Raw genomic sequence first — 18,792 nt, forward strand, 5'->3', positions numbered from 1 at the left:
AATTATAATTCATGTTATTTTTAATATGGAGCTTACATAATACAATATGCAATACAACCTTACAGATAATTGTATTGCATAAACTCAATAGTGCTCTACTGGTAATAACTTTATAAAACAAGTGAAACGAATTCAATTTCAGGCATCGAGTAACATTTAAACTAAAGCTTCTTTTGGTTTGTTTTTAATTCTCAGGTGAAAAAGCCACAAAATAAATATTGCATCAACATAGATACAATACAATACTGAGATATATAAACAGCAATTTAACTTAGTGGTCGATGGCTGAATTTGGTCATTGATAACCACTCCTGAGTTTGTGCCCCTGCTTTGCTGCTTACTAACTTGTTTGTTCTTAGAAAGTACTTAATCTTCCTCTCAGTTTCCTCATCTGTAAAATGGGGATAATAAAAAATTTATTTCATAGGGAAAATTCAATGAGTTAATACTACATTAAAATTTTTTGTGGTGCCTTGCACATAGTACTCAGTATTACCTAATACTATTATATTTTTACAGCTTAGCAATCATCCCAAATTTTGAGTTCATTTTTCCCTGTGCACTGGAAAATGTATCTCCTGAATACAAGTAGAAATCAGTTTCTTTGGCCGGGAGTGGTGGCTCACGTCTGTAATCCCAGCACTTTGGGAGGCCGAAGCAGGCGTATTATGAGGTCAGGAGATCGAGACCATCCTGGCTAACACAGTGAAACCCCATCTCTACTAAAAATACAAAAAAAATTAGCCGGGCGTGGTGGCATGCGCCTGTAGTTCCAGCTATTCAGGAGGTTGAGGCAGGAGAATTGCTTGAACCTGGGAGGTGGAGGTTGCAGCGAGCCGAGGTAATGCCACTGCACTCCAGCCTGGGCGACAGAGAGAGACTCCGTCTCAAAAAAAAAAAAAAAAAAAAAAAAAAGAAAAAGAAAAAAGAGATCAGTTTCTAGTCCTGTTTTGTTTTTTTTCTTCCCTGACAGCATCTTGCTCTGTTGCCCAGGCTGGAGTATAGTGGTGGTCATAGCTCACTGCAGCCTTGAACTCCTGGGCTCAAGTGATCCTCTTCATCTCAGCCTCCCAAGTAGCTGGCACTACAGGCACATGCCACCATGCCTGGCTACTTTTTTTATTTTTATTTTTGTAGAGACTTACTATGTTGTCCGGGCTGGTCTTGGACTTCCAGCCTGAAGCAATCCTTCCGCCCCAGCCTCCCAAAGTGCTGGGATTACAGGCATAAGCCACTGTACCCAGCCTAGTCCTATTTCTTTAATAACTCTTTGATTCTGAATTAAATACACTTTGAGTAAAAACTTTACCTTCAGTGCTGACAGCTATTGTGGTATTCAACTTAAATATTTTTTATATGTGTTCTCTAGTTAAACACTTAAAATTATATTCATGTGGCTGGGCGCGGTGGCTCACCCTTGTAATCCTAGCACTTTGGGAGGCTGAGGCAGGCGGATCACTTGAGGTCAGGAGTTCGAGACCAGCCTGGCCAACATGGTAAAACCTCGTCTCCACTAAAAATACAAAAAATTAGTTGGGCGTGGTGGCGGGAGCCTGTAATCCCAGCTACTTGGGAAGCTGAGGCAGAATTGCTTGAACCTGGGAGGTGGAGGTTGCAGTGAGCCAAGATCACGCCACTGCACTCCAGCCTGGGTGACACAGTGAGACTCCGTCTCAAAAAAAAACATATATATATATTCATGCATTCCCAAGTGCAGCATTATATCCAGCTATAGGGTAGAAAAGGACATATATTCTTTTTTTTTTTTTTTTTTTTCCTGAGAGGGAGTCTTGCTCTGTCTCCCAGGCTGGAGTGCAGTGGTGTGATTTCGGCTCACTGCAACCTCCACCTCCCGGGTTCAAGCGATTCTCCTGCCTCAGCCTACCGAGTAGCTGGGATTATAGGTGCCCGCCACCACACCCAGCTAACTTTTGTATTTTTAGTAGAGACAGGCTTTCAACTATGTTGGCCAGGCTGGTATCGAACTCCTGACCTCAGATGATCCACCCGCCTCGGCTTCCCAAAGCGTTGGGATTACAGGTGTGAGCCACCGTGCCTGGCCAGAAACATATTCTTAAATAATACAAATTCTAAATGAATTCTGACCTATAGATTGGAAAAACATTTCACAGATTACAATGCATATAAACTAATATAAAGTGAATGGAAGAATTGGAAAACAAACTATTCCTTTGTCACAGCTCGGTGTGTTTAGTAAAAGAGCCAGTGAATACCAATGGTATCAAATATGAATAATGCCTATGTTATAGATATAGGTCCACAAAGACTACGTTTAGAGCATTTTCCACAAGTTGTTCAATGTAAAAGGGCAATGATGATGGTGATTTTTACTATATATTAATTGAAAATTTCACAGAATATTCTGGTTTTTAAAAATATCTAAGTCACAAAGAGGAGAATTTGGGATAATTTATATGGAAGCATTCTGAAAAATGTAAAACATGCAATACAAACTGAAGTGGAATACTCCAAGAAATCTTGGCCAGGCGCAGTGGCGCACATCTGTAATACCAGCACTTTGGAAGGCCGAGGCGGGCAGATCACGAGGTCAGGAGATCAAGACCATCCTGGCCAACATGGTGAAACCCCGTCTCTACTAAAAATACAAAAATTAGCTGAGCGTGGTGGCACGTGCCTGTAATCTCAGCTACTTGGGAGGCTGAGGCAGGATAATCACTTGAACCAGGGAGTCAGAGGTTGCAGTGAGTCAGGATCGTGCCACTGCACTCCAGCCTGGCAATAGAGCGAGATTCCTTCTCAAAAATAAATAAATAAATAAAAAAGGAAATCTTAGGCATATAGCATGATAAGTGAAAAAAACATAAAAATATCCTATTAAAGTAAAAAATGTATAGCATTTATACAGGAAGGCCTACTAAAAGATATACATAAGGGTTTAAACAGCCTCTGTTTTAAATAAGGTGTAATATATATAATAGATAACACAAAAATCACTTAGTAGAAAGTATACTTACAGAGCAATAAAGAAATTTATCCTGGTATGCTCACTTATAGTAAATTTAGCCCTCTTGAAATAAACAAAGGTCATAGCCAAAAGATACTATAAGGAAAAAAGTTAAAAATTAATATTAATGTTTTGCTTTCATAAATAAAACTGCTTTAAAATAGTTAACTTTAAAATTTTCTGATGAATAAGCTAAAACAATAAAACGTTACTTATTATAGAATTGTGTACTTAATTTTTGGCTTTCTGTAATCCACCGTGTGAATAGTGAAAAGTATTTCTTGATTATTTATTATATCATTATAAACTAGAATGGACTCCTAAATTTTATTATTGCCAATAGTTTGAGCTAAAATCCCACTTTTATCTAATTTAAATTTCAAACCTATACAAAAACTGAAGTAACAGCAAAATGAACAGCCATGCACTTAGATGCACCAAATTTGCCATGTTTGCTATCTCTATTTGTGTGTATGTATGTGTATATATAATTTTTCTAAACCCTTTTAGTTGCAGACATCCATACTCACTTTTTAAAATAACTTTTTAAAATGATTTCCAAATGACTTCAGAAATTAGAATAACATGGCTCTATTTTCATGGGGAGAATGTGTTTTAAATATATTATTAGAAAGATACATCTCTAGCCTGATTATTAGCACATATGCCAGGTTCTGTCTGTTCAAATTAAAAACAATTATAATAATGTATCAGATTATCTCTCTTAAGACATTTATTCATCCTATTGTAACAGGATTTGCCACAAAGGTGATACCAAGTTTTCACAGTAACTTCCAGTAAAGTACCCTTGAGATAGTGTTAGGACAGTACTCCAGGTAGTTACTTTTCAAACATTGCACCCTTCTGCGCAACTTTACTGCACCTTAAAACCATAAAGTTTAAAACTTCCTGACAGGCGCAGTGGCTCACACCTGTAATCCCAGCACTTTGGGAGGTCGAGGCGGGTGGATCACAAGGTCAGGAGTTCGAGACCAGCCTGGCCAATATGGTGAAACCCCATCTCTACTAAAAATACAGAAAAATTAGCCGGGCGTGGTGGCACATGCCTGTAATCCCAGACATTCGGGAGGCTGAGGTAGGAGAATTGCTTGAACCTGGGAGGTGGAGGTTGCAGTGAGCTGAGATCGCACCTCTGCACTCCAGCCTGGATGACAGAGTGAGACTCCATCTCGAAAAGAAAAAAAAAAAGAAAAGAAAAAGAAAACCACATCATAACTCCACATGAATTGTATATTTGATATTACAGCATCACTGTTAATTTTTAAAAGTACTATGACATTGTAATTGTTTTAAAACAGCCCTTAACTTTTAGTGATATATTGTGAAATATTTATGGATAAAATGTTAGGATGTCTGGGATCAGCTTCAAAATAATCGTTTTTGGTGAGAGGCGTTAGAAGAGACAAGAACGGCCACAGTTATCTATTGTAGCTAGATGAGATGCATATGGAGGCTCTTTGTTCTATTCTATTTACTTCAAATTGTGTATGTTTTAAATTTTCCAAAATGAAATTTAAAAATTTTTATAATCCTTCTTCTAGTGTATCCCTGTCACCTTAAGCTTAAATAAAAATCTTCACCCCAGTACTTTGTATTTAATCACAAGCTAACCTTCCACTCACTCCCTTTACTGTTGGCTAGTAGTGATGTAAAGTCACGCTTAATTTTCAAATATGACTGCTTGGTACAAAATGGCATTTACAAAGCTGAAAATTCTTAGATAGCACGAGAAATTTTTTTCTAAAAGAAAAAAATTGAAAAATACAAAGCTGAAATTTTATTTTATTATTATTATTTTTTTGAGACAGAGTCTCGATCTGTCGCCCAGGCTGGAGTGCAGTGGCTTGGTCTCGGCTCACTGCAACCTCTGCCTCCTGGGATCAAACAATTCTCCTGTCTCAGCCTCCCGAGTAGCTGGGACTATGGGTGCATGCCACCACACCCGGCTAATTTTTGTATTTTTAGTAGGGACGGGGTTTCTCCATGTTGGCCAGGCTGGTCTTGAACTCCTGACCTCAGGTGATCTGCCTGCCTCAGCATCCCAAAGCACTAGGATCACAGGTATGAGCGACAAAGCTGAAATTTTAACCATTCAACAAAATCTAAAGAACATAGAAACATCGCTGCTCCCAGTGTGTAAGTTAGACATTCTTTTATGAAACACTGATTCCTAAACATGTTAAACTAATTTTACCCTACAAATTACTGAGGTTTTCTCTGACTTACAAAATACTAAAATGCAGACTACCTTAGTAAAGTAAATCTCAGAATATTTTTTCTCCACAGCCTGATAAAAGGTAATAACTGATCAAAATGTATTAAGTCTATACTGATTTTCTGTTTGTGGTTTTTTGGTTTTTGTTCATTTTTGAGACAGGGTCTTGCTCTGTCACCCACGCTGGAGTGCAGTGGTGGTATCACAGCTCACTGCAGCCTTGACCTCCCTGGCTCAAGCAATCCTCCTACCTCAGCCTTCTAAGTAGCTGTGACTACTGGTATGAGTCACCATGTCCAGATTTATATATATATATATATATATATATATATATATATATTTTTTTTTTTTTTTTTTTTTTTTTTTTTTTAGAGACCAGGTCTCCCTATGTTGCCAAGGCTGGTCTTGGAACTCCTGGGCTTAAGCGATCCTCTCTCCTTGGCCTTTCACAGTGTTGGGATTACAGGCATGAGCTGCCACACCTGTTTTGATTTGTTTTCAATCAAATACAAATTTAAGGTCATTTAAATGTAATCAATAATATTCTACAATTCCTCAAGTATAGACTGAATCTATGCTATATGCTAATTCCAGAAATTAATGTGTAAAGCTTCTGCTTTGAAGGAGCAGTGCAGGCTAGCTCTTATTTTTTTAATTTTTAAATTTAATTAATTTATTTAGAGACAGAGTCTTGCTCTATTGTCCAGGCTGGAATGCAGTGGCACAATTGATCATAGCTCACTGTATCCTCCAACTTCTGGGTTCAAGTGATCCTCCCACCTCAGCTGGGTGGCTGGAATTACAGGTGCATGCCACCATACCTGGCTAATTTTTAAATTTTTTAGAGATGGGGGTCTCACTACGTTGCCCAGGCTGGTCTCCAACTCCTGGCTTCAAGTGATCCACCCACCTCAGCCTCCCAAAGTTTTGGGATTACAGGTGTGTGAGCCACTGCACCTGGCCACTAGCTCTTTTCTTAATCATAACTAATAAGATAGAAAATTCTTATAAGGTCTCATTAAAGCTCTAATGGTTCAGTTACATTATAATGCTGGTTAATTGTTATACTGTTACCAAATTTACCTTGTCTGCAATTTTACAGCAGCAGTCCATCCACAAGAAATCTTGAATTAAATCGTCATCTACAACAAAAGATAGCTATAACTTGTTTTTAAAAACAGAATGTTTCCTTTTGAAGAATTAATTTCTATGTCAAGAGATTATACATGGTGCTTAGAAATAAAACAAAAATGAATGAACCAGTGTTGCCTAAGGTGGAGTTTTCAGTTCTTTGGTGTATTTACCATTGCAAGGACTGTACAAAAAACTGCTGCTTTATCCTTAATCATGCCATCTGATTTGCCTTAATATATGGCTCAGATTGGAGAACGGTAGAAGTGTTTGGTTTACTGAATATCCAACAGTATTTTTAGTTTTGCATTCTTCTCTCCTATTTATCTCTATTCCACTTTCTATTACTCAAATACATATGAAAATGTCTATATAAAAAGGATTCATAATTCATTAGTTATTTATAATTAACATTTTGAAAAAACTATCAGGATAAAAAGATCAACAAACAAACACATTGTTAAAAATAATAACATCTAGAAAGTAGGTAGAATATTTCAATTCTAAAGGGCTAAAATATATAATCTCAAAATACATTAATAGTTGTCAGAATGTAATCTAGAAAAATCCGCTTTTTTTCCATTCCCCCTTTCTCTTTTTTTTTTTTTTTTTAAAGAGACAGGGTCTCACTATGTTGCCCAGGTGGGCCTTGAACTCCTGGGCTCAAGTGATCCTCTGGCTTCAGACTCCTGAGTAGCTGGAACTACAGGTGCATGCCACCACGCCAGGCTCCTCTTCTTCATTTTAAGTAAAAAGGCATAACTTCTTTATATTCATTTGTGTACAGTAAAATATCATCAATGTAGTCACACGGAAAGTTCCAAGAATAACTACTGATTTCCTGAGAATAATAATTTCTGCCTTGCTAATTTTTTTTTCCTTTTTTAAACAGGGTCTCACTTTCTCACCCAGGCTGGAGTATAGTGGCGTGATCTTGGCTCAACTGTAGCCTCAACCTCCTGGGTTTGAGATCCTCCCACCTCAGCCCCCCAAATAGCTGGGACTACAGGTATGCACCACCATGCCCAGATAATTTTTTTTTTTTTTTTTATTTTAGAGAGGGGGTTTCACCACATTGCCCCAGGCTGGTCTTGAACTCTTGAGCTCAAGCGATCCACTTGCCTTGGCCTCCCAAAGTGCTAGGATTACAGGCATGAGTCACCATATCCAGACTTTTTTTTTTTTTTTTTTGAGACAGAGTCTTGCTCTGTCACCCAGGCTGGAGTGCAGTGGCATGATCTCGGCTCAACTGTAGCCTCCACCTCCCAGGTTCAAGTGATTCTCCTGCCTCCGCCTCCCAAGTAGCTGGGATTACAGGCATGTGCCACCATGCCCGATGGGGTTTCACCATGTTGGCCAGGCTGGTCTCGAACTCCTGGCCAGGCTGGTCTCGAACTCCTGGCTTCAAGTGATCCGCCCCCTTCAGCCTCCTAAAGTGCTGGGATCACAGGCATGAGCCACTGTGCATGGCCCATTAATTCTATTTATATTTCTTTCTTTTTTTTTTGAGACAGAGTTTCACTCTTGTTGCCCAGGCTGGAGTGCAATGGTGTGATCTCGGCTCACTGCAACCTCCGCCTCCCGGGTTCAAGCGATTCTCCTGCCTCAGCCTCCCAAGTAGCTGGGATTACAGGTATGTGCCACCACACCCGGCTAATTTTATATTTTTAGTTGAGACAGGGTTTCTCCATGTTGGTCAGGCTGGTCTTGAACTCCTGACCTCAGCTGATCTGCCTGCCTCGGCCTCAAAGTGCTGGGATTACAGGTGTGAGCCACCGCGCCCAGCCTCTATTTATATTTCTTAAGTTACCTAAAATGGTACAGCCAGGTATTTTCCCTTGTTTCTGACGATGAGTTTTGGGTACTAAAAAAGTTTGCAGGTAATAATTTTGTTCTGCTCTTAATGAAAAGAAGGGGAACTTTTATTAACATTCTAAATCTGATGGGGAAGCATCTTTATATCTTTTTCTACTTACATTCCTTACATTTTTTTCCTTTTTCATCTTTTCATTTTGCTTTTCTTTAAATCGTAACTAGCTTGCTTTAATGAGCCTGACCTTCCTCTAGAAACAAGGAAGCTACAATCTACCAGACTGTAGCATCTACTTGACTGGATTCATTACTCCAAATATTTTTCAGAACTCATCTATCCTACCCCTTTTTCTAATCTGTTTACCTTATTACCCTACCTCAAAAAAAAAAAAAAAATTCCCTCTCTTTCCTTGTTAGGAGTACAGTACTATAAAGAAGTTTCTTTTTGCCAATGTTAAGAAATGTATCAGCAAAGTAGCACTGTCTCATAACCTAAACAAATTCAAACTCAGTTTCATTATATGGACATGATAAAGCATAGTTAATTTTTAACAATGTTCCCAAACTGTTATCCTGAAACTTCTCTAGTGTGACCAAGCTTCCTAGTTTTCTTGGGTTTAGCAGAGAAAGTCCTGGGAAACCCCTTAGGCCCAGTCAAACTGGGTCAGTTAGCTCACCTGAGTCTTTATGTAGTATTTTACTTTAGGTCAAATAAAACTCATGCCATGGGCTACGAAGTTGAATTGCCCAGAATTTACATTTGACATCTGGATTTAAGTAGTCTAGAAGCTAGATGAGTATGAATTTTTAATCCATAAGGAAACAAAACAAACAAAAACCCAACATTGAAAAAAAAAGACTAAGTAAAACAAAAAATTTGGTTGGAGATGGGAAATTTAATACAAAAATAATGATATCCTCTTTGATCAGAATAAAAACAATTAGATGTTTATATTCTAGGTTTTTAGTACTTTATAATTACCACTAATTACAATATTTTAAACCTACCAAATAATTTAAAGAAAGCAGTCATATCCTGACGCTGTATAACCAGACAAGGTCCTTTGGGGCGTTTAGATTTGTTGTTATTATGTGTATTTTTTTCAAATGCTTGCCAATTATCTTTAAAAATAGGACGCTTCAGAGTAATGGGCTTTTTAGGCTGATGTGATCTATTTGACCCTGATTTTACATAAACAGTGACAGTAGGTGGTGTCTCACAACACATCTGATTGTGCCTCATTTTGGTTTCCCAATATTCCTGTAAAAATAAAACATACAATTATTCATCACATGCATTCATTTCATATATAAACAACTAACTGGACGATACTACCATATGCAGTCATATAAAATGTTACTAAACTTGCCATTAAAATGTTATTTGTGACAGTGACTCCTATTAAAAATTGCTTTTGAAATTCAGCGCTAGGAAAAGCTATGCTTCTTTTGGGTAACAAATAGACATCCTCTTCCCAAATAATAAGATACTGTATGCCATTTTGCTTTGGTTGCAGAACTCAACCAAATTTGAAAGTTAATTATAGAAATGATGCTGACTTCATAATTTATTTGTAGTCTTCTTTTTTCCTGCTAATTTTCTAATTTTTTCTATTCTGCTTGAATTGACATAATTTTATTATATTGTTGTTATATGCCACCTCAAATTTTTTATAAACAAGGACAACTATTTCCAGAACTTATTATCAAGTATTATATTACAAAGCACCCCCCCCCACAAAACCCCGTATCTCTTTATTGGTAAATTCCTTGATATATTATAAAATTCACTTATTCAATAAGCATTTATTGGTATTTATTGAAAAGTTGAAAGCAATTCTAGCAAAAAATGTAGATGTGCTTTGAAGGCTTTTCATAAATTGGTCTAATTTTTATTTTACTTTTCTGTTTTCCTTTTGTTTCGTGTGTGTGTGTGTGTGTGTGTGTGTGTGTGTGTGTGTTTCAGACAGGGTCTTGCTCTGTCACCCAGACTGGAGTACGTTGGCATGATTACGGCTCACTGCAGCCTCGACCTCCTGGACTCAAGTGATCCTCCCTCCTTAGCTTCCCTTGTAGTTGGGACCACAGGTGTATGCCACCACATCTGGCTAATTTTTTAAATTTTTGTAGAGATGAGGTCTCACTATGTTGCCCAGGCTGCTCTCAAATTGCTGAGCTCAAGCCATCCTCTCGCCTCAGCCTCCCAAAGTGTGGGAATTACGGGCTTGAGCCACCGTGCCTGGCCTGTTCTAATTTTTAAAGTTGTAAGTGTATGACAAAGCTATTTGAGTGACTGATTACAAGTGTATATGAATGTATGTTGTTATAATCTAATAAAATCTGAGACAAAGTTAATCTATCAATATTTAACAATATACATAATCATCACCTTCTTTGGTGGTGATTAGTTCACATAATTACTACACTTAGTATTATTTTTGTGGTCAAATATTTCTAGGGTAATGGGAAATGGAGGTATAAATAGGCAACACAGGAAACTACTCTAGGACCCTACTGAGAACCTCTGAAGCAACCTCACAGTGACTCAGGCAGCCATACCTTCCTTGGTGTTCAAGAAGTGAGGTACAGATTCCCCTTCCTGACCCTCAGAAATTTCCCTTCTGAAGGAAGGACTGGAAAATAAGATTGGATTTAGTGAGGTTAGAGCAGCACTGTCCAATATAATATAAGCCACATATGTAATTTTGTATTTTTACAGCCACCTTACAAAACAGATAAAATTACTTTTAATAATAAAGTTTATGTAACCCAATGTCCAAAATACCATTTTAACATGTAATCAATATAAAAATCAGTGAGATAGTTCACATTCTAAGTCTTTGAAATCTGCTGCGTATTTTCCTCTTACAGCATATCTCAATTCTTTCTTTTTTTTGTTACTTTAGATGAATATGCTTACATACAAATCTGTTCTGATACTAATTTTTCAACAGTAAAAGTGAAATGCAGTCCTATTTTTAAAAATGAAGTAATTTGTAACAGAAAAATATGCTCCTTCAGTTTTTAAAGTAAAAATTAAATTATTCAGTTTCAAGTGTTTAATAGCCACAAGTGGCCAGTGGCTACCATATTAGGTAGTACAGGGCTACATTTTGAAGAACTAGGCAGAGGAATATACTTATCTAATTGCTCCTCTCATCCCATCTTTCTTCCTAGATCCTAAAGTCCTGCCAAATTGAAGGCAATTATGTACTTGGGGTGTGGGTTATAAACTCCACAGAAAGAGGAACAGCTGATAAATTGAGCCTTGAGACTTGAGTAAGAACTTTCTGCTCTTGCCTGCTCACCTCATCTGGGAGACAGCTGGAGGCCTCATCTGCATATTTTTTTCAAAGTAAGAGCAGCCTTAAATCTAGATAGACGAGCCAGGCATGGTGGCTCACGCCTGTAATCCCAGCACTTTGGGAGGCTGAGGTGGGCGGATCACCTGAGGTCAGGAGTTCGAGACCAGCCTGATCGACATGGTGAAACCCTGTCTCTACTAAAAATACAAAAATTAGCCAGGCATGGTGTAGGTGCCTGTAGTCCCAGCTACTGGGGAGGCTGAGACAGGAGAATTGCTTGAACCCAGGAGGCAGAGGTTGCAGTGAGCTGAGATCATGCCACTGCACTCTAGCCTGGGCAACAGAGCAAGACTCCGTCTCAAAAAAAAAAAAAAAAAAAAGAATCTAGATAGAAGAAACTAAAGAGTAGTTAGGCTTCTCAAATTCTACTATGGAGTTATCAGTGGTATAGTACCATGGCTAAAAATTCTGCTTCAAATTTGAGTGTTGGGGCTAGACTTGGGTGGAATGTACCAGAACACAAAATAACTGTGGCACATATTCCACAAGATAAGTTTTACTCAATGCTAAGTAACCTAAAATAGTGCTTTTATATTAAAACAACCATGGATATATAATAAAATATAATGCAAATTTTCTATCAATCAAAAAGGTAAAATATGTCCACAGTAGGCGTCTTTACACTATTCCTCTAAACCCTTATGTATGTGTTGGGATATTTCACATACAATTTCAGAAAACTGAATGAGAAGAAAATGTCTGAAATTCCCCAAGTGGACCTTCATTGTCTTCAATAAGCAAACAGTGGCAGGAAAGGTACGTACAACAAGCTGAAGGAGAAGACGCTGTCAATGCTAGTCTTGGTCAATTTCTACCTAAGGGTATCTTTTAATTTTGCTCTTCATTTAGATATACCAAGAGAATGAGAGTTCTGATAGAGCAAGCAAGAGGAAAAGAACGAAAACCAAATTAAAAATATGAGCCATTTTAGGAAGGGCAAGAGATGGGGAAAGAAGGAGAAGTAGGAGAAACTACGCTCATCAGGTAAAATCCTTTAATGATTTTTTTTTTTTTTTTTTTGAGACGGAGTTTCGCTCTTGTCGCCCAGGCTGGAGTGCAATGGCTCGATCTCGGCTCACTGCAACCTCCGCCTCCTGGGTTCAAGTGATTCTCCAGCCTCAGCCTCCTGAGTAGTTGGGATTACAGGCGCCTGCCACCACGCCCCGCTAATTTTCGTATTTTTAGTAGAGATGAGGTTTTGCCATGTTGGCCAGGCTGGTCTCCAACTCCTGACCTGAGGTGATCGGCCCGCCTCGGCCTCCCAAAGCGCTGGGATTTACAGGCGTGAGCCACCATGCTCGGCCTCCTTCAATGAATTTTTATATGGACTCCATGAACATTAAAAAAATTATACCAGAATTCATACTTGAATAGGATGTCCGGGATTTTCTTTCTTTCTTTTGGTAAGTAAATCACAAAAATTCTAGAGGCATCTGAAATAACCTCTTCTCTGGGGGGTAATATAAAGGGTGGTGGTTCCCAGCCATAATATGAAACAAGCAGAAGTTGTTTGGGGATTCATTTGCCTATATGAAAAACCTAATAGCAATATCCATTGGCAACTCAGTCAGGACAGGCAAGTAAGCCTTAACTTCCTTATGAGTGCAGTCACACACAGAGAATATGTGCCAGACACTGATGAATGTGTTACATGCATTATCTCATTTAATTCTCAAAACATCTCTATGTGGTAGGTATTATTTTATCCTTATTTTCTAGATAAGAAATTTGAGGCTTAAAGAAGTTAATTTCCCAAAGGCTTATAGTTAGTAAGTGATAAAGCTAGAATTTGAATGCAGAACTGAAATCAAAGTCCCATATTCTTTAACCAGTAAATCACTGTGTTAAATATTAAATAAAATCACGTGTAAAACACTTGACACATAGTAAGCACTCCAGTATTACTTATCGTCACCTTGCCAAGAAAACAAAACCAGCTAACCCCAGCTATAAGGCGATCTCGGCTCACTGCCACCTCTGCCTCCCGGGTTCAAGCGATTCTCCCCCCTCAGCCTCCCGAGTAGCTGGGATTACAGGTGCGCACCACCATGCCCGGTTAATTTTTTTTTTTCATTATTTTTTTGTAGAGACCGGGTTTTCGCCGTGGGCTGCTCTCGAATCCTGACCTCAAGGATTCGCCCAACTCGGCATAAGGCTTTTTAAAAGGTTGAGGCTAGGGGGCCTCCAGTCCTACTGGATGTCATGTAACAGAATCTTCGTGAATTCTGAGAAATGGGCTACGGGCCTGGTACTGAGACACAGCAGCTCAGATCTCTAAATTCTGGGGCAGACGATCTTGGGGACAAAAAGAGGTGTTTAATGGGACATAAGGAGGTAGGATTTATTAAAAAGACCCCCCAAATCTCCATTCCCCCCACAATAAAGGCGGCGGACACACGTGGAGACGGGAGCGCCTGCCCAGGGCCCTCCCTCCGAGCCGACGGCCGAGCTTCGGGAGCAGCCTCCGGTCTCCGCCCTGCCCGTCCTCCCCCTAGAACCTTCACCCGCTACGCCGGGCGGAGGGCGGCCACTGCCTCCCTCGCCAGGCCCCTCAGCCCAGAGCCCGCTGCGGGGAGCGCGTGTGTCGTCGCCGCGAAGGCAGCTGAGGGCGCCCACGGGAGGCGGCGTGAGGACGAGGCTGGAGCACCGCCTTCTCATCTAATGCGGGCGGTGGGGTCACCGGCGAGCGAACCCAGGGACCAGGCACACTCGAAACTGGAGATTCGCCTGCGAGGCCCTTCCTGCGGGCGAGCACAGGTACCTGCGGAAGCCCGGGGCTGCGCGGGAGAGGGCCGGGCAGCAGCGGTCAAGCCTCCGCCGCAGCGCTCCTGGCCTCAGACGGTTGCTCGCCGGTCGCTCGCCAGCAGCTGTACCCGCTCGAAGGTCTCCCGCCAACCCGGAGCGAGGGAGCGCGAGGCCGGCAGGGGCCAATCAGCGCGCAGAGCCGGCCGAGGGGGCGGGGCCTGCCTGCGAGTGCGCGCAGGCGAACCCCGCCCCTCCCTGCCCCCCGCCCGCCCGAGCCTCGGCTGCGGGCCTCACTCTTCCGTTATCCCGCCAGCCCGCGCAAAACTGACACAACCCTCTTCACTCGACCTACCTCTCTTGGACACGTCTCGCAGTCAGGCTTGCGTTGGGGCCGCTTACTTCTCTTCTAGTAGACAACCAGGCCCCGCGGGGCTGGGGCTGCGGCCTCACCTCCCCGCCCGGCACACTCGGGCACAGCGTGGTTACCCTGGTTACTCAAAAGGGAGAGGCCGCTTGAACTGAGAAAAGCACAACGTGTGAATACGGTGGCTTCTTGTGAGAAGGGGCCATGCTATTGTAACTGTGAATCTGCAGCAGGAATCTTTTTGGCTTTGTCCTAGCCTTTGACTATGTGGGTGCTTAATACATAAAAAGAATTCTTCACAGCTTTTTGATCCCCCGATCCTTTCCTTATGTCCCTCCTAAGGTATAACCGGCTTTTTCTTTCTTTTTGAGACGGGGTCTCGCTCTGTCGCCTAGGCTGGAGCAGTGGCACGATCTCGGCTCACTGCAACCTCTGCCTCCCGGGTTCAAGCGATTCTCCCGCCTCAGCCTCCTGAGTAGCTGGGACCACAGGTGCCGCCACGCCCGCCTAATTTTTAAACATGCCTTGTAGAACAGAGTCCTATGTGGCCCAGGCTGGCCTTGAACTCCTGGACTCAGGCGATCCTCCCACTGGGATTACAATCCTAAACCACCACACCCAGCGTAACCTTTTTTTTTTTTTTTTTTTGGTCTCCATATCACGGCTTTTTTCATGTTGCTAGTCTTTCTAAACGTTTTCAATGACTGCATAATATTCCAGAGTGGATGGACCATTTAAGTCATTTCAATATTTGGATTGCTTCCAGATTTTTTGGCTAATACAACGATTACTCTTAAAAGGCAACCTGGCTCTGCCTACTTGTGGTACTTCCAGCAAATAGCTCCTCAATCAGCAGTTCTGAAGAACGAGTTAACTCCTTCCTTCTTGTGCTTCCCACACACAGCACAATAATGGCAAATTCACCTACAAGTATGAGGAGGGGGCCAACTGAGAACTTATTTTTCCTTACACATGCCCTTGATTCTTTCTCCCTGGCCTATAAATGGGAGAATGGGCCAAGAAGCATCAACTGGTTGTGAAAATCTTGAGGAAAATGGCTGCTTCAAGCTTCATTCCTCTGGCTTTTCCCTAAGGATCCTTCCTGACTTCTCCCTGCTCTTCCCCTTGTTTTTGCAAGGTACCGGTACTGTGATGATTAATTTCCAGCCTCGAGTATAAAATATTTACTGAACAATGAATTTCCACTACATGAAAAACACAAAGAGGCATGGCAAGTACCACAATGATGAAGATAACATGGCCTTACCTTTCTAGAGCTTCCAAGCTAGACAGATATGGACACAACTAAAATACAAGGCACAGTGAGTTGTGCCATGAGGGAAATGCATGTGACTGTATAATGCACAAAGTAGTTATGACAAGGTTCTTTAGGATCCCAAAATCTTCACAAAGGAAACATGTAAAATTTGCATATAAAAGCCAGCAAATACACATAAATGTTCATTAGGCTATCAGGGAAGCAGCTTATTGCTTAAGTTTTGATTTCAAGTAAAGGGTTACTACCAACTAAGCCTTCTTGAGTGTTCTCATTCCTGAGTTTGTTTTGTTTTTTAAACTATGTTGGTGTGTGGAGAAAAGTGAATATACTTTAGAATCATATACACTTGGTTTGAATTCAGGTACTACCATTTTACTAGCTGAATGAACGTGGTCAAATCATTTAACCCCGGCACCTCTCATTAAATGTAAAAGTAGGGTGATACCACCAACTCTGTAAAAGCGTCTGTGGCAAATTTGATAGTGAGCAAACTAGCAGTGCACTGGTCCACAGTAGGTGTTGTTAGCTTCCTTCTTGCCTCTTTTCATTTGACCTGGGATTAAATGAGAACTCAAAACACTTAACTGAACTATTTATTTCTTTGTCTCTAAGCATGGCTTTTCCCCACTAAAAAAGCATTGATTGTCCATAACTTGATCATCTCCTGCACTGTGTCCTGCAGTGCCTCCAGGTTGTCCCCATTCTAATTTCTTAACTCTCCTTTCCTAAATGTATCTCCTATTATCCAGTAAGAATGAGAGAAACACTCATACTTGTTTTGAACTTTCCCACTTCTTTGACCTTGCATATTGTAGTGTGCTCTCTTCATCACTCTCATTTAAAATTTGTCTGGTATCCATCCTTTGAGACCCAGCTTAAATTAATCAGCTCATCATCATTTGAGTGCTTAGTAAGTGCAGGCTGTGTGCCACGCTTGAATTCCTGTAGCATTTTCTGAAATTCTCATTTATGTAATCTTATTAACCAGCTTTTTAAAATAAAAATGTTTATGTATACAGATACAATTATATATAAATATGATTGCATACATACTTTAAAAATGTACAAAACATGTAGCATATGTGGAGGCTGAGACATAATAAAAACTTGTGAAGCCACCACCTACCAAAACACATGAACCTAACATCCAAGAGACAGGACATCAACAATACTGTTGAGATTCTGTATGCTCCTCCTTCTCCCATTATGATCCCCAGGAGGCGACTGTTCCCCATTCTCTTTTCTTTGCATATCCTAAAACACAAGTTTTATTTGTGAACTATTCAACCTCAGTATTCCTCATAGATTTAGCCATGCTAATGCATAACACTGTGAATCATTTTCATTGATGCTTTCTGTTCCAGTAATATACCATAATATACCAATGCTCCTGTCAATGGGCATTTGGGTCATTTTTTTGGGCATTTGGATCCTTTTGCTACTGTAAATGCCATGAGCAACGCCTCTGCAAGGCCATATTGTTTACAGCTGGTTCAAGTTCTGATTAACTGGTGGTCTGATTGGTGAATGTCTACGACCTAAAATCAAATATTTTGACTACGTTGCTTGTTTATGCACCATGGTGCACTTTTTGTATAAATGCTTTAAAGTGAAATTGATGGGCTGTAGGGCATGCACATATTCAACTTTAAAAGGTTATAAATGCTAAATTCATTTTCCAAGCATTGTTACCAATTTTAAGAGTTCCCATTAGTTTACATCTTGCCAACTTATTTTCAGGTTTTCTGTGACTAGATGATTTTTTTTTTTTTTTTTTTTTGAGATGGAGTCTCGCTCTGTCGCCCAGGCTGGAGTGCAGTGGCGCGATATCGGCTCACTGCAAGCTCTGCCTCCCGTGTTCACCCCATTCTCCTACCTCAGCCTCCCGAGTAGCTGGGACTACAGGCGCCTGCCACCGCACCCGGCTAATTTTTTGTATTTTTAGTAGAAACGGGGTTTCACCGTGTTAGTCAGGATGGTCTCCATCTCCTGACCTTGTGATCCACCCGCCTCGGCCTCCCTAAGTGCTGGGATTACAGGCGTGAGCCACCATGCCCAGCCGACTAGATGATCTTTCAAAGTGTAACACAGAAGACAGCACCCTTTTCTAGTAAATGGTTCTATCCAACCTGCTAAACCACTTGAAAGCAGGGATAGTTGCTACGTTCATGCAATATCCCTTCCCTCTCTTACTTGACGGAATTTGTAAGGGTCTTTGAGACAAATTGGGCCAAATTTCTTTTGTGTTAATTCTGCACTGAGACCACGTATTCAGCCTGGGTGACTGTTCTTTTAAGTTAAAGAGATTAAAAGCTCTGAGAAGTATCAAAAATAGAACAATTGGCCGGGCACGGTGGCTCATGCCTGTAATCTCAGCACACTTTGGGAGGCCGAAGTGGGTGGATCACCTGAGACCAGGTGAAATCCCGTCTCTACTAAAAGTGCAAAATTAGCCGGGCACAGTGGCACGCTCCTGTTATCCCAGCTACTCGGGAGGCTGAGGTGGGAGACCTGCCTGGACCCAGGAGACGGAGGCTGCAGTGAGCCAAGATGGTGCCACTGCACTCCAGCCTGGGTGACAGAGCAAGACCCCGAATCAGAAAACAAAACAAAAGCAACAACAAAAGAAGTAGAACAATCATTCTAACAAGATAACTGTATTAAATTTCTGTCTAGAATAGTTTTCTCCACTGTATCACTTTTTTGTTCCTTACAGAAGATAGCTGATCTTTCTCCATACTGCCTATGACATAATACTTGTGCTAGATGAGGCAACAGCCTTTCCAAGTTTGATTCCTAGTTTTAAGTGCTCATACTTACTGGGTGAATTCTGAAAGACAAAATATTACACAAATTATACAACTTTCCTAAAAT

At 40.7% G+C, this 18,792-nt stretch overlaps 1 protein-coding gene across 6 annotated transcripts in view; it reads right to left on the bottom strand.

Annotated features, from left to right (window-relative positions):
* Positions 1 to 18,330, bottom strand: part of SPDYA (speedy/RINGO cell cycle regulator family member A) — a 43,171-nt gene extending 24,841 nt beyond the window's left edge. For 2 of the 6 annotated variants that reach the window (XM_054474132.2, XM_054474136.2), the window contains exons 1-5: positions 14,292 to 14,450; positions 10,725 to 10,798; positions 9,174 to 9,426; positions 6,306 to 6,364; positions 2,997 to 3,082 (exon numbers count right to left, since the gene is read on the bottom strand). In XM_054474132.2, the coding sequence (XP_054330107.1) occupies positions 2,997 to 3,082; positions 6,306 to 6,364; positions 9,174 to 9,408 (380 nt within the window). In that variant the 5' untranslated portion in view covers positions 9,409 to 9,426; positions 10,725 to 10,798; positions 14,292 to 14,450. Of the gene's footprint in view, positions 1 to 2,996; positions 3,083 to 6,305; positions 6,365 to 9,173; positions 9,427 to 10,724; positions 10,799 to 13,472; positions 14,451 to 14,627 lie in introns of those variants that run through there. The other 4 variants (XM_054474131.2, XM_054474134.2, XM_054474135.2 and 1 more) reach the window with 4 other exon arrangements.
* Positions 18,331 to 18,792: the final 462 nt, after the last annotated feature.

The sequence above is a fragment of the Pongo pygmaeus genome, chromosome 12 (assembly GCF_028885625.2).
Source record: "Pongo pygmaeus isolate AG05252 chromosome 12, NHGRI_mPonPyg2-v2.0_pri, whole genome shotgun sequence".
In the NCBI taxonomy this organism is placed as follows: domain Eukaryota; kingdom Metazoa; phylum Chordata; class Mammalia; order Primates; family Hominidae; genus Pongo; species Pongo pygmaeus.